The sequence below is a fragment of the Eurytemora carolleeae genome, unplaced genomic scaffold (assembly GCF_000591075.1).
Source record: "Eurytemora carolleeae unplaced genomic scaffold, Eaff_2.0 scaffold1220, whole genome shotgun sequence".
NCBI classification, from domain to species: Eukaryota; Metazoa; Arthropoda; class Copepoda; order Calanoida; family Temoridae; genus Eurytemora; species Eurytemora carolleeae.
In genome coordinates this window covers 120,631-135,552 of record NW_019397753.1, presented here as the reverse complement: position 1 = coordinate 135,552, position 14,922 = coordinate 120,631, and the positions used below count along the sequence as shown (strand labels likewise).

Here is a 14,922-nt window from a genome sequence, read left to right as displayed (position 1 = left end):
CAAGAGCATATTTTTCCCTCAGAATTTAATCAAATTTGAACATCGTCTACACTTGACCCAAAATGTGTATATGGGACATCTAATTTTTTTCTTCATTTGTTATTTACATTTGGAGCTGTGGACAGATGTCAATATCGACGTTTTCGGAAAAATATTTCCTATATTTTTTGAAATGGTTTACAATATTTCCTATATTTTCGGAACTACTGTACAATATTTCCTATATTTTCGGTACTGATGAACAAAATTTCCTATATTTTGGACCTGTCTTTCAATTATGATTATGGATTAGCTGTGAGAGAGTTATGATAGGGAGTACAGTGGGGCCTATATAAACATTATTTAAACTAGTCTGACCTAATGTATTTGAGAAATTATCGGAACCAAAAAGTTTTAATAGACACAGGGTGTCACAAAGTTAGACGTCAATATCAACATTTTCGTCAAAAATGGGATTTTATCTTCAGTGGGTCGACATTTATAGTGAAAAATAGCAAAAATTATAAATTACAACCAAGTGCAGGTAAACGGCGAGAAGAACTATCATACCCTGGCAACGCTGGGTTCTCAAGCTAGTTCTGAATACTTGAATTACAAAAAACCTCATTTCAAATATGCGGGAGATCTAGGTTTAAAGCGAGTGCTCGCGAAAAATGAAAGGGGGTATAGGCTTACGTTGAAAAATAAGCGCTTTTGATTGCTATAATAGTCTTACTTCTCTCTGTTGCGTCTATAAGGAGAAAATTGTTAAAAACGACTCATACCGAATAACGTATCGTCCATAAAAATTTGGAAAGTTACAACATTCAACTCGGATCGTAAAATAATCAATAATTTACAAACAATAGTCATCGATTGTTTTTCGACGCATTCGTATTTAGTTAATATTTCATAATAATTTTAATTTTTTTAATGAGCTCGATTTTTGAACATTCCAGGAAATTATGAAAGTCGCTTCATTACCAAAAATCCTCGAAACAGGAATAAATGTTTTCAAAAGTAACTCTCAGATCATAAAAAATAAAAAATATTATGAAATATCAACTATATACGAATCCATCGAAAAATTATCGATGTCAATTGTTTGTAATATCTAAATGATTTGTTTGGAATTAAATTGATTTTTTACGATCCGAGTCGAATGTTGCATCTTTCTGAATTTGTATGGACCCTACGTTCTTCGGTATGAGTCGTTTTTAACAATTTTCTTCTTATAGACCCAACAGATTGAAGTAAGATTAGTAGCAATCGAAAGTACTTATTTTTCGCCGTAAGCCTATACCACCTGTCATTTTTCGCGAACACTCCCTTTAAACTTGAAAACTATTCTTAGAAAAGTTTGCAAAATTTCAACGAAAACTTAGAAAAAGAATGAATGAAATTTAGATTTAACTTTAGTTTTATATTTCTACGGTATTGGCAGTTTCAGAATAGTTTAGGACATTTTCAATATCAGAGTGGGTGTTTATTTTTTTCGAAAGCAATTATTGGTGAAATCTTTAGTAAATTTATTTCCGATTTCTCCCAAAAATAGAAGATAAATGAAATTGTATTTTTTCTGTTATTTTCTTTTGACTTTTATCAGATTTTATTTAACTATGACGTTTTTAAAAATACTCTTTTATTTACAATCATTTGGAAAAATTGTGGATATAGAAATCAATGCTTGAGCTCCTGATTTTGTTCATCTAAAGATTAATATAATATTTTAGATTTGGCTAAAATTTGGTTATAGCTCACTACTATATATAGAAACATTGTCCTAAATTATTTCTTTGATATCTATTACTTTCAGGAAAAAGGCTTCTAAGACACATTTCTAAGTCATAAATAATAGATATATTGACCTAATATTTTGGATCTGAGATCCCTAATATATTATAAAGCCATAACTTAAAATCTAGCCAAATCTATTTTTGATCATAAAAAAAAGTATTTCTAAGACACATTTCTAAGTCATAAATAATAGAGATATTGACCTAATATTTTGGATCTGAGATATCTAATATATTATAAAGCCATAACTTAAAATCTAGCCAAATCTATTTTTGATCATAAAAAAAAGTATAGTAGGCAATTAATTGCCTTTGGTTTTCTTGAGATTTTTTTGACAAAAATTTTAGATTTGGCTGAAATTTGGTTATAGCTCACTACTATCTATAGAAACATTGTCCTAAATTATTTCTTTGATATCTATTACTTTCAGAGATATAGGCTTCTAAGACACATTTCTAAGTCATAAATAATAGAGATATTGACCTAATATTTTGTATCTGAGATCCCAAATATATTATAAAGCCATAACTTAAAATCTAGCCAAATCTATTTTTGATCATAAAAAAAAGTATTTCTAAGTCATAAATTATAGAGATATTGACCTAATATTTTGGATCTGAGATCCCTAATATATTTAAGGATCAAGAATTGGTCCTAAAATCCAAAAAGTACTCACATCGGATATCGAGATGAACATTTGTTTTCGTAAAATCAAATAAATGAAAGCATTAAGAAATACAAATTGTTTTGAACTTTCATTTTTAAGAAGTAATTGGGAACATTTTTATTTTAAGATTATATTTTTTCTTTAAAATTCTTTCCATACTGACAATACATTTGCTTTACACTTTCCTTCCGCCCTCCTGTTCGTTTATAAGAGAGAGGACAAGAGAATCTGACTGCGAGAATTCAGCTCCTGAATCAATTAAAGTTCATCAATTGCACTAAAATTAAATCTGAACAAAATAATAATATGGAATGAAAATCTTTCCAATACAGCTTCATTATGAAAGTATTAGTATATACTTTTTTAAATAAAGAATGTATTTTATTTTAGAATCAATAAGCGTGTGCGTCATATTTTCTCAAAAATGAAAAAATTAAGTTTTGTTATACAATTAATACAAAAGCTACATCGGACATTGGCGCTTGACTTTTGAGATATTGTATCGACCAAAATTAGACAGATATCTAAAATTTCAAAAAAAACTTATAAGATTGTTCATCTAATAGTTGTGATCATTAGATTACTAATAGTTGGGTTCATTAGACTGTTCATATTAAACTAATAGTTGGGTTCATTAGATTTTTCATACTTAACTAATAGTTGGGTTCATTAGACTGTTCATACTAAACTAATAATTGGGTTCATTAGACCTTATATATTTAACTAATAGTTGGGTTCATTAGAAAGTTCAGGTTAGACTAATAGTTAGGTTCATTAGATTGTTCATACTAAACTAATAGTCGGGTTCATTATATTGTTCATATTAAACTAATAATTGGGTTCATTAGATTGTTCATATTAAACTAATAGTCGGGTTCATTAGACTGTTGATATTAAACTAATAATTGGGTTCATTAGATTGTTCATATTAAACTAATAATTGGATTCATTAGATTGTTCATATTAAACTAATAGTCGGGTTCATTAGACTGTTCATATTAAACTAATAATTGGGTTCATTCGACTGTTCATATTAAACTAATAATTGGGTTCATTAGATTGTTCATACTTAACTAATAGTTCAAGTTAGACTAATAGTTGGGTTCATTAGACTGTTCACGTTAGACTAATAGTTTGGTTCATTATAATGTTCATATTAACCTACCTGATGGGTTCATTAGATTGTTCATATCAAACGGTTTCCCACTAAAAACAATAAATCTAGAATTTTATTACACAGATGGAGAATGGAGAAAACAGATGACATTTGAAATTATTAACTATTCCTCGTTTCATTCTATTTTATAAAAATAAAAAATAAAAAAAATTGTTAAAAAAATTATTTCATCACAAAGAAATGGTGACTTGTAAATTCTTAATATCGTAAATACAGAATTGTGGTTGTGTGGAAAATATTGTTTTTCTTCAGTAAATGCTGAAACGGCTCCAACGATCGGGTCGGCGTGACAAAATGTTGTGGAATATGGCTATGGCCGGTTAGGATTTCAATAGATTATAACTGAGGAACCCGGAAAAAAGTCATTAGTGTTATTCTTTAAGAATGTGAATTATGAATTGAAATTAAGATATTAAACTGTCATTTTGTATTTGATTAAAAATTGTAGAATAAATCTGTAAATGTAAATAGAAAAATATGTTTTTGAAGAAAAACATAAAATTGAATATTGATTAAAAACAGTTTCGAAGAACTTGTTTAAAGGGATTGCTCGCAAAAAAGCTAATTTTTCTGTTTTAAATTCATGTTTATCCTATTTAAACAAAAAGACAACAAGTAAAAAACGGTTCTTTAACGGACCCCGAAATCAAGTCTTAAACCCTGGAATTTTTCTTTATGCAAACCTTTGATATTTTAAACTAATCTAACAGAAGCCATAGTTTGAAATATCTAAGGTCTACGACATTGGGTTGCAAAGATATGGGGATTTAAAAATCAGAGTCTGGCAAAGACTCAAATCCTTCGTATAGACATTAAAGTAGTGCCAGAATAATTAATATACCTTTATAAAGTTTTCTAAACACTCCCTTTAATTGGAATGACATGTTATACATTGTAGTTAAGGTGAGAGTGTAGTGTTATTAAAAACATATTTTAGGATTCATTTGATACCAATCAAGGATGTAATGCAAGGAAAGTTATTTCAGAAGTGTACGCATCTTTTGTACTGCAGTGTACTGTCTCTGAGCGGTAATGTAAACACAAGACATGGGATCCATCTTTCACATAAAAAAATCAATGAACTATTCTGATCATAGGAAACTATTATGTGAATTATCAAAAATATCAAATTTAATGCTTTTAACCTCCTCGGATACTAAACGAACACTGATGCATCTATTCTTGTTTACAAATTCCGCCCAAAGAGAACTGGTTTCAATATGTACGCAGAGTATACACGACCGCAATTAACTTTCCTTGCATTACACCCTTGATACCAATAAGAAGATTTTACGGTTTATAATTGCTGAGTAAGAGTGCAAATTCAACCATCAGAATTCCCTCCATAATGAAGTGTCCATTTTGGAGGATACATTTAAAAATCGGGTTTTTAACAAAATATTCAATATTATTAAATAATAACAATAAAAATGTAACAAAAATTCTTGAATAGTTTTAAATGTAACCTGACACAAAACGGGAATTCTGGGAATTTTAAAAATCGATTTTGCGCTTTTACTCAGCAATTATACACCGTAAAGTATCTTAAATTAGTGTCAAATGAATCCTGAACTTTTTCTCAATAATAATGCACTCTTATCAGGGGCGTATTCAGGAATTTTTCCAGGGGGGGGGCTTACATTTTTTTTCTTTCCAGGGGGGCTCAGCACTCGTTGGGCCTGAAAACCCCCTGAAATCAATAGATTACACAGGTCCAGGGGGGACTTAGCCCCCATAGCCTCCCCTCCCGGAATACGCCCCTGACTCTCATCAGCTCAAATACCATGTCTCCTAGTCAATCCCTTAATAACATATTCTCAGAACTTACTTAAGTGTTCCTTCTCTCATAATTTCGTCGATAGCCTCGTCCGAGTACATCTGTAGAGGGGAATTGTACTGCTTCTGCGCCATCTTAGGTTTACCAACAGTAGAGAATCCACTAGCTACTCCCCTCACACCCTGCAGATAATATATATATATATATACATATATTTATCATATATATATCTTATACATATATATATATGTGTATGTATATATATTTGCATACATGTTGATACAACAAAAATTCTGATCATGTGTTGAATACTTCTTTTCTCAATACATCTCTACATATATTTAGTTTGATTATGTAAATAAGGATAACTGTTCACAATGTGGGGACCGGAGAAAAATACGATTATGGTCGTGTTTTATTTTCTTCTAATAACTAAANATATTTAGATTGACAATACCTATCCAATAATACTAATATTTAGATTGACAATACCTATCCAATAATACTAATATTTAGATTGACAATACCTATCCAATAATACTAATATTCAGATTGACAATACCAATCCAATAATACTAATATTTAGATTTTAAAAATATGTAAAAATTGACCCAGCAATAATCGAATAAACAAAAGAAAATGTTCTATAGATATGTTAATGTATAAAAGCGAAGAGTTTTATTATATAGATTAGAAAAATTGTCTTATGTCAAAATAAAATAAGGTACATTGATTAAATAGCTATTGAAAAAAAATAAAAATTACATTAATTAACTAGAGCTAGAGCTAAAAAAAACGACAGTGTCCTGATAATAATTGGATACACATTTTTACTTATATACATCATTTTATAGATCAGTTGAAAACATCCGAAAGATCAGAAAAACTACTATTTTCAGGTGATCCTGTTATCATGTTATAGGCTTGTAACTGATGTAAGAGAAAAATGAATAATATATAAAAGTATATGCTGATGAGTGATTTTTGCTCATAATTTGATTTTTAGTTAACTTTGTTTCCAAACGGTTTTGCACACAAGCATTTTAAATTTTTTAACATTCAATTAATAATACCTTTCCCTCCTCCAGTGATTTCATAAAGTAGGAAGTTGATTTCTTTTTCATTTTTTTCTCTTCATCATTTTCATCCATTGTTTTCTGGGACGGGAAGGCCTCTTTGAAGCTTGGTACAATATGATCACCTCTAAGAATGAAAATTATTATAATCTTGAAATAAACAACTAGCTGATGTGCCCCACGTTGCCCGTGGAAATAAAAAATTGATATTTTTAAATTTCCCTCTTGAAAAAAATATCAAAATTTTTAGCCTATGTAACTTCCGGGTTACCCATGGATTCCTTTCAGGGGCGTAGGGGGTGCACGTACCCCCCTACGGATGCCCCCACTGGGAGGAACGCATAGAGGCCTCATTTATGAAATGATGTTACATTTCTACCTTTCTACCTCTCTATCTTTCTACCNCCCCTCCCTTTTTTGTGAATATGTTATAAATGTTTAATCCCACGCCCTATAAACAAATTCATGTGTACGCCTCTGTTCTTATGCATTTTTAAAATTGTGTTTTCTTTAAGAGACTATAAAATTTAGGATTTAAGTCTTTCAGAGACTATACAATTTAGAATTTAAGTCTTTATGAGACTATACAATTTATGATTTAAGTTTTTCAGAGACTATGTAATTTAGGATTTAAGTCTTTCATAGACTATACAAATTAGGATTTAAGTCTTTAAGAGACCAAACAACATAGGATTTAAGTCTGTAAGAGACTATACAACTTAGGATTTAAGTCTTTAGTATACTATACGATTTAGGATTTAAGTCTTTAAGAGACTATATACAATTTAGGATTTAAGTCTTTAAGAGATTATACAATTTAGGATTTAAGTTTGTCGAGACTATACAACTATACAAACAAACAGGCACCCAAGCCAAACATTAATAGACATCATAGAATATAGAATTTAATGAATTCATAGAAAATGGAAAATTTACGATGAAAAGATTGGCACATAAGCAGGGGTGTAAAGCGTAATGAGTTCGCAAAATTTCCTGAGTCTGATTTATTTGTAGGAAAAAAATTTTGTATCTTATAACTTTTTTTGTGTACGTCTTATAATTGGATAAACAAGCAATTTATAAATCTTAGATTTTTCTTCTGACGTAGATTTATTCTATTTATCTTATATTCATAATCTACAGAATTTAAAAAAAGTTTATGTAAAAATGTTCTAAAAATGTTTTAAAAAGGTTTGTCTAAAAACGTTTTAAATATGTTCTAAAAAGATTTATCTAAAAATGTTCTAAAAATGTTCTTAAAAGGTTTATCTAAACATGTTCTAAAAATGTTCTAAAAAGGTTTGTCTAAAAACGTTTTAAATATGTTCTAAAAAGATTTATCTAAAAATGTTCTAAAAATGTTCTTAAAAGGTTTATCTAAACATGTTCTAAAAATGTTCTAAAAAGGTTTGTCTAAAAACGTTTTAAATATGTTCTAAAAAGATTTATCTAAACATGTTCTAAAAATGTTCTAAAAAGGTTTATCTAAACATGTTCTAAAAATGTTTTAAAAAGGTGTGTCTAAAAACGTTCTTAAAATATGCTAAAAAGGTTTATCTAAAAATGCTCTAAAAATGTTTTTAAAAGATTTATCTAAAAATGTTCTTAAAATGCTCTAAAAAGGTTTATCTAAAAATGTTCTAAAAATGTTCTTAAAAGGTTTGTCTAAAAACGTTCTTAAAATATTCTAAATATCTAAAAATGTTCTGAAAAGGTTTTAAAAAGGTTCATCTAAAAATGTTAATCAGAAAGTCAAAAAAGTTATTGTTTATTAAAGGTACTGTCGTTTTCCACTCTTTTCACAAGGTGTCCCAATGAATATGGGATTTGGGAGACGCCTTTGATTTTGATGTAATCAATGAATGCCAAAGGCTGTACTTCTTGAACTTTCCAAAATGTGATCTACCTTAATTTTATCTATAAAATTGGTATTACATATTTACACAATTTTGTTGAAAAGTCATTAAATTCGAATCTGTAAAAATCTCTTAGTATACTATATCTCCAGTAAATCAGTTTGTTTTTAATCTTTGTGACAGAAACAATTTCAAAACTGACGAGGGTCAACCCAGACTGAAATATATCTTCAATAAATGTGGAACTAACATCTACTTTTTTTACTCTACAGAATTTTAAATATATTCGTCAATTTAAAAGGTGGAAATCCCAAGACCTGTGCTGCAGTGCAATGTACCATTTTTACAGCTGTGCCGTGCAGTGTACAGTTTTTACAGGAGTTCACTGTACATTGTACTGCAGGGTTGTGTACAATTTTTACTACATAAAAGTTTACAGCTTTTACTGTATGGAAGTGTACAGCTTTCACATTTTTTTCATTTTCTCTTCAACGAGACAATTGTTTACCTTTTCAACTTGCAGTACACGTCCTCTATCTACCCCTCCTCCTAACCTAAACAATAATATACAGTTTAACATAGAACTTCGAAGCCATCGAAAGAATGATAATAATGAATTGTTCTTATTATTATATAAACATTTATGTAAAAAAACAAATTATCAGTTTTATAAAATTGTTATTATCTAAATAAATTTTACTATCAATTAGATTCGATAGACATATTTAAAACTTTTGTTAAAAAGGGTTCTATGTTTGATTTACAATCTTTATATTTGTGAATTAAATACGTTTTTAAACTTAAGTGACATAGGTAACAGATTGAATCATTTAATTTTTTGTCTAATTTAATAACAAAATAGAAAATGAATGAAGTAAGAGAAAAAAATAATGATTTTTACTAATTATTCTTAAATATTAAAATGTTAATTTAATAAACAAAGATAAAATATCGATCGTTACTGGATCGTTATTCCTTGTTTCATTAGAGACCGTCCTCGCGGTGACTACAAAATATTATTTAAAAATTATATTAATAATATTTATTAAATAAATGTATCATTTACTCTTAGACAAATTAGAATCAATGGAAATTTAAACCCCCTCGAGACATTCAATGATAAACCCTTGGGCTACGCCCTCGGGTTTATAATTGAATCCCTCGAGGGCGGGGGGTTTAAATTTCCATTGATTCTAATTTGTCTGAGAGTAAATGACATTCCTTTTTAAAGATGGGATTCAATGATAAACCTGAGGGCTTGCGGATTTTGCGGATTTTTTTTTGCCTTTGTAGATTTTCAAAGTATCTTTCAATGAAAATATCCCGGTGGGATTAAATGAAAATTGTTGCATACCAAAAACCAGCTTTTTATAAAAGAATGATTAATTACCTGAACCCCCAGGACTGGGAGGAATTAGACCGAGACAAATTAAATGTTAGAATTTCTTTCACCATTTTGGTCTAAAAGCTGCAGATTTTATTGCTAGAAAATAAAGCTCATGAGTCCTGGTTAAAAGTCAATAAGCATTAACTTTTGAAGCACATTTTTACCCGGTAAATGAAGATTTTTCTTAAATTTTTATTTTATACTTTTTTTGACTATATGTCCGCATAAATTTAAAAAGAAGGGAGAATAAATCGAATTTAGAAGAAAAAAATTTCCGAAATTGAAATACAAATTCCGATTTTTGAAGAAAAAAATCGATTTTTTAGCCTATGTTACGCCCAGGATACCCATGAATAACCTCAATAAATTCCACCCAATTTGGTCCAGTCGTTTGTGCAACATATAAACAAATAAATGTATATTTGAGCGAAGAAAGTATTGAAATATAAACAATATTTTACACCTTTTTTCGATTGATTTTGAATTTTTGAGCGGTAAAACTATGTCAAGACTTGGCGGAACCTATTTTTAAATTCCTGATATCTTTGCAACCTTATATTTCGATACATCAATAGATCAAAAAGTTGAAGTTTTAAATTTCAAATGATTAAATGATCAAGTTGCAAAGATATGGGGATTTGAAAATAAGAATTGGAGGCAAATAATTAATTGCCAAGAACATTAATTTCATATATTGCTAATTACAACCCTCTTTCCTAAAATATCAGAATGATAGTTTTAAATATTGACATTAGACAATATTAACATCAAATATATATAAATATATATGCACAAAAATATTTTTAAAATTTCATGAGGACGCGATGAGAAACCTTATATCAAGAAAGAGAGTAATTCATAATTATACAGGGTGTCCCAAAAAAAGGGATAAAAGCTAAAGCTACAGAAGGTCTTCTTCCAAAGGACTATGCCTTGGAATTAAAGCCCCCCGAGGCCCGAGTTTCTTCTTTTACTCGGCCCGAGTAAAAGAAGTTTTAGACTTTCAGATTTAAAGAATATTATTAAAAATCGCCATGAATGGCAAATAACTTAAAAAAAAAATTTATTTAAAATTTTGTTGAAAACTTCTTTTCATGGTTGGCGCAGGATTTTCGAAAATTCCAGGAAAATATGATAACATTGTCTTCGTTATCAAAATCCTCGAAATTTAAGGAACGAATATTTTCAAAAGTAATACTCGGACTATATAAAATAAAAAAAATTAACTGTATACGAATGCATCGAATTGAATTCGTCATTTATAGGTTGTAATATCTAAATGATTAGTTTTAAATTTTATTGAATTATTTACAATCTGAGTTGAATAATTCAACTCTGTGAGTTTATATGAACGCTACGTTTTCGGGTTTAAGACGTGTTCACTTTCCAGAAATTTCCCCTTTTAAAGATGCAGCAGATAGAAGTAGGATTAGTCAGGCCCGTAGCCAGGGGGGGATGCAGGGGGACAGGAGCACCTCCCTTCCTAATGAAAGGGGGGGCAATAACGAATTTGCACCCCCCCCATGTCCCATATAAAAGAAATTTTTACAATTATCATATTGCAAAGTCAAAGTAATAATTGATAACTATATGTATATGTAAACTGAAAATTTCAGACACTAAAATGTAACCCAATTGAGAGCTCAAATACACTTGTTAAAAGGTTAGTCTTTATAATGTGCACTGTGCATTGACAATGTAATAAAAACAACCATATACCTCTGTAAAAACAAACCAATTGTTTAAAAAAAAAAAAAAATTTCGCCTTCTTGCCCTGCAAATATCCTGGCTACGGACCTGAGATTAGTAGCAATCAATATCGAATTTAATTCTATATCAGCCTATACCCCCTTTTTTTGCGAGCACACCATCTCTTAATATTGTCCAAAAAGTTGAAAAAAACGTTGTTTTCAAAGTTTGAAGGTGTTTCTCTAAAATATTTTCAGAATATTAAAACTTTAAATCGCTTGATTTCGCGAGCTTTGAAAGACTGATACACATCTACGCCCACGCTTTCTCAAATCTTAAAAATTTGAGAAATGTTGAAAATATCATTATTCCCACTAGAGGACATTTTCAAAATTTTCAGGGATTTTAAATTTTTTAATTTTTTGTTTTGTTTTTATTAATAAATTGAACGGTTTAGAATTAAATTTTGGTTGATTAAAATAGTTTAGTTAAAAAAATCTCCTAAACCCACCTCAGCCCTCCAAAATCCTCCCCAGCCCTCCTAAACCCTCCCTAGTCCTCCCTCTCCCCAATTCTCCGGTCCTCTTCTCTCTCCATCAAATGTGTCCTTAATACAAACGTCGAGGCTGTATAGTGCTGAACTCTTTTCTATTTTACTTTTTGATCAATCCTAGCCTTCTCTCTCCTCTCTACCCTACCCACTTTCTTAGTTTATCTTGCATGGTTTCTCTAATTATTTTCTTTCTTTCCTCTCCCATGTTCCTCTATCAAGAGCTTTTAGTTTTCTTTAAATTCTATTTTTTTTTTTTCCTTCTCCATTCTGAAGGTTTGCACAGAGCGCAATAACCTCTTTGTGCGTTTGAAATGCATTTTGTAATTATTGGTCGAACAAGACAATGAATAATTAAGTGGGGGATAGTTGTGATTATTTGTAAGGAAATTTGTTAAACAGAGATAAGAAAGCTTTCCCCTTCCTCCTCTCCCCTGTACATGATATAACCTTTCTAAATTCTCCTCCTAACCTTCCCTATACCATACCTTCCCCTCCCTACCTAACCCCTAGATTCCTAAATAATTCGCCCATTCCCTCCAATTACCTTTCTCCTTTCCCTTCCTAATTTCACCTTTCCTTCCATACCCTCCCTTTTCTTTCCCAGCTTTCTCTTCCTATAATTTTCCCTTGCCAGTGTACGACCCCTTCTCTTTTTTCCTGCATGTAACATATGTATTTTCCCAATTTTGGCGAATTTCCCAATTTTTTGTAAATAAAAGACGACTTTGGCGTATTTTAATAAAAGACGATTAAACTATTTTCACATTTTCCATATTTAAAAATATGATTATAAAACATCCTAATACAATGCCATGTAATTCTGTAAAACTATTCTTTATGTACAAATAACTGCATTTTTGAATAAAGTACGAATCCTCAATAATTTTCTAAAAGTTCGTAATTCTCGAGGTAAAATGAATTGCGGCATTAATGACCACTTTGCGCTTGCAACGAGACACAAAAACAAAAGTTCAAGAACGCAATTTTCTTGATGTCCAATCCAAGTGACGCTAAAACTTCAAACCTTGACATATCATGTTATCTAACTATATTGATTATATTCTAATGTAAAATTTCCTGATTTTATTTTTATTTGATTAAAATTATGTTTATTTTGTTTACTCTAAACTAAAAAGTTAAGTGATGTATTGCTATTGCACCATGTTGTATTTACGAGGAAAATGGTGTTCTCGGGTCCACTGTATACGATTTATTGACATGATCTAAATTTCAACTATTTTCAACAAAAAATATCTATTCTGTATTATTTCAGGGTAAGGTTAGGTTAGGACTACTTCTGGGCTCTGTCCTAGTATACGATTTTTGCTTGCACATTTCTTCTGCACTCANGGGTTTTCTGCACATTTAGGGAATACGACCATTTGTTTTTCAGTAAAATCATTATTACACATTTCTAACTTTGACCAAGTACAAAGTTCGTTCTCTAGGAAATTACCAAAATATGAATTTTTGCTTCAGGTAGAATGGCGGGTTCTGGGTCTAGAGTTAAAACCTTATTACATCAGGTGTATATAGACATACGCTTTATTTAGTTGTCTTATGTAACAAATTATTAATAATTTTGTAGTAATGGAGAAAATATTATTTTGAATGTAGAGGAACATATTGTTTTAAAAGGCTAAATGCTTTACAGTGCTTAGAATCCGAATCTTTCTGAATCCGCACTATAAAAGATTGCGGATCCACGATATTTTCATTTCTTTAAGGATTAATGTCCAACTTTCACCATGTTCAGCAGTGGTGCCAAGAGTTCAAAAATCGTTCTCTAGAAAATTATTAGAATGGATTCTAAGCAATCGCTTAAAAAATGATATTACAGTCAGCAGTTAACAATACTTAAATTAAAATTGTAGGTTTTGAAAGGATTAGGAGAAGGGGAAGGGTTAGACAGAGCTCTTGGTGTTTGTAAAGTTGTTGCAGGAGGCCCAGGTATTCCATCCCTTTAGAAAATCATTTCTCCCAGAAGTTATGTATGTTTGCCTGAATCACAACGGGGTTTTATTCGCTGAATTGGGGAAATAAACTATTGTCAGTGAAAACAAATGTTTGTTGGGTAAAAAGTATCAAAATAGATAAAAAAAAACTTGCTTTTCGTTGTCCAATTTTTCATTTTCCCCGCCCCCTTTTGGATATAATTTTCCCCAAATGTTAGTTCTGTATGTATTTGCTGAATATGGGGAAATAAATGGTTTTTTGGAAGAAAGTGTCGAAAAGGGTGAATCAATTCGTCTTTTGATGTTCTATTTTAAAATTTTACCCCCAAAGCGACAAAATCATGTCTGATAATCATTCATTGATTGCTTCATTGCTTCATTGATTGATTGATTTATTGATTGTGATTTATTTAGGATCCTGTACTCTTAGCTTGGTTGTTGACAAACCCCACACCAACAGGTACTAAATTAATAACAGTGCTTAGGATTCGGATTATTTTAGCCCCTGGGATCCGGATCCAGGTGACAAACTTTCAACCAGAACATCGTGAAAAAATTCTTGATGCAAAAAAGTATCAAATTTTTCTTATCAATGATTGGTAAATCAAGTTTATATTAAAATAATTGAAGATCATAGTTTTTTTTTTGGTAAATTTGTTTTTAGTTGATATAAGTTGAATCCAAAGCACTGGTCGTGTACTCTTTTTATTCAGAAATCATTCATTGAATTCGCATAATTTCCTGTCTTCTAGTATTTAAAAAAAAAATCTTGCCCCGAAAAATAATTGTTTATACGGTTTTTTGCATAAACATAAATGCAAGGATGATTTTTGACCGGTTAGGGAAATAACTTCAAGTTGTTTACTTGTTCATTTGCGTACGGAAAGAAAACAGCCCTAGATTTGCAAAACAAATTGTCAATACTATCATTAGCAAGAGTCCTGACAGCCTTTTTTATTACAGGTTGTTCATCATCCCCCTCCCCCCCCCCAAAAAAATATTTTTAAGA

The 14,922-nt window shown here is 30.2% G+C and overlaps 2 protein-coding genes across 2 annotated transcripts in view; one reads left to right on the top strand and one right to left on the bottom strand.

The window, feature by feature from the left end:
* Positions 1 to 2,564: 2,564 nt before the first annotated feature.
* Positions 2,565 to 6,596, bottom strand: LOC111715781 (uncharacterized). Its single transcript, XM_023491149.1, has 4 exons — positions 6,471 to 6,596; positions 5,449 to 5,579; positions 3,609 to 3,649; positions 2,565 to 2,692 (listed from the first exon to the last, which is right to left on the bottom strand). The coding sequence occupies exons 1-4, from the start codon at positions 6,546 to 6,548 to the stop codon at positions 2,619 to 2,621; spliced, it is 324 nt and encodes a 107-aa protein (XP_023346917.1). The 5' UTR covers positions 6,549 to 6,596; the 3' UTR covers positions 2,565 to 2,618.
* Positions 6,597 to 13,381: 6,785 nt separating this feature from the next.
* Positions 13,382 to 14,922, top strand: part of LOC111715776 (acyl-coenzyme A thioesterase 13) — a 4,910-nt gene continuing 3,369 nt past the window's right edge. The window contains exons 1-3 of the mRNA XM_023491143.1: positions 13,382 to 13,484; positions 13,833 to 13,908; positions 14,328 to 14,373. Coding sequence (XP_023346911.1) covers positions 13,443 to 13,484; positions 13,833 to 13,908; positions 14,328 to 14,373 — 164 coding nt within the window. The 5' untranslated portion in view covers positions 13,382 to 13,442. The remainder of the gene's footprint in view (positions 13,485 to 13,832; positions 13,909 to 14,327; positions 14,374 to 14,922) is intronic.

What these genes read in the sequence shown, in the direction of transcription:
- LOC111715781 (XM_023491149.1), bottom strand. Translation starts at nt 6,548, where the DNA reads ATGGATGAAAATGATGAAGAGAAAAAAATGAAAAAGAAATCAACTTCC. An exon ending in ATGAGAGAAGGAACACTTAA is followed by an intron (nt 3,650 to 5,448) that starts GTAAGTTCTGAG and finishes TATTGTTTTTAG; the next exon opens with TGGGAAACCGTTTGATATGA. An exon ending in CAATCTAATGAACCCATCAG is followed by an intron (nt 2,693 to 3,608) that starts GTAGGTTAATAT and finishes TAATTGATTCAG; the next exon opens with GAGCTGAATTCTCGCAGTCA.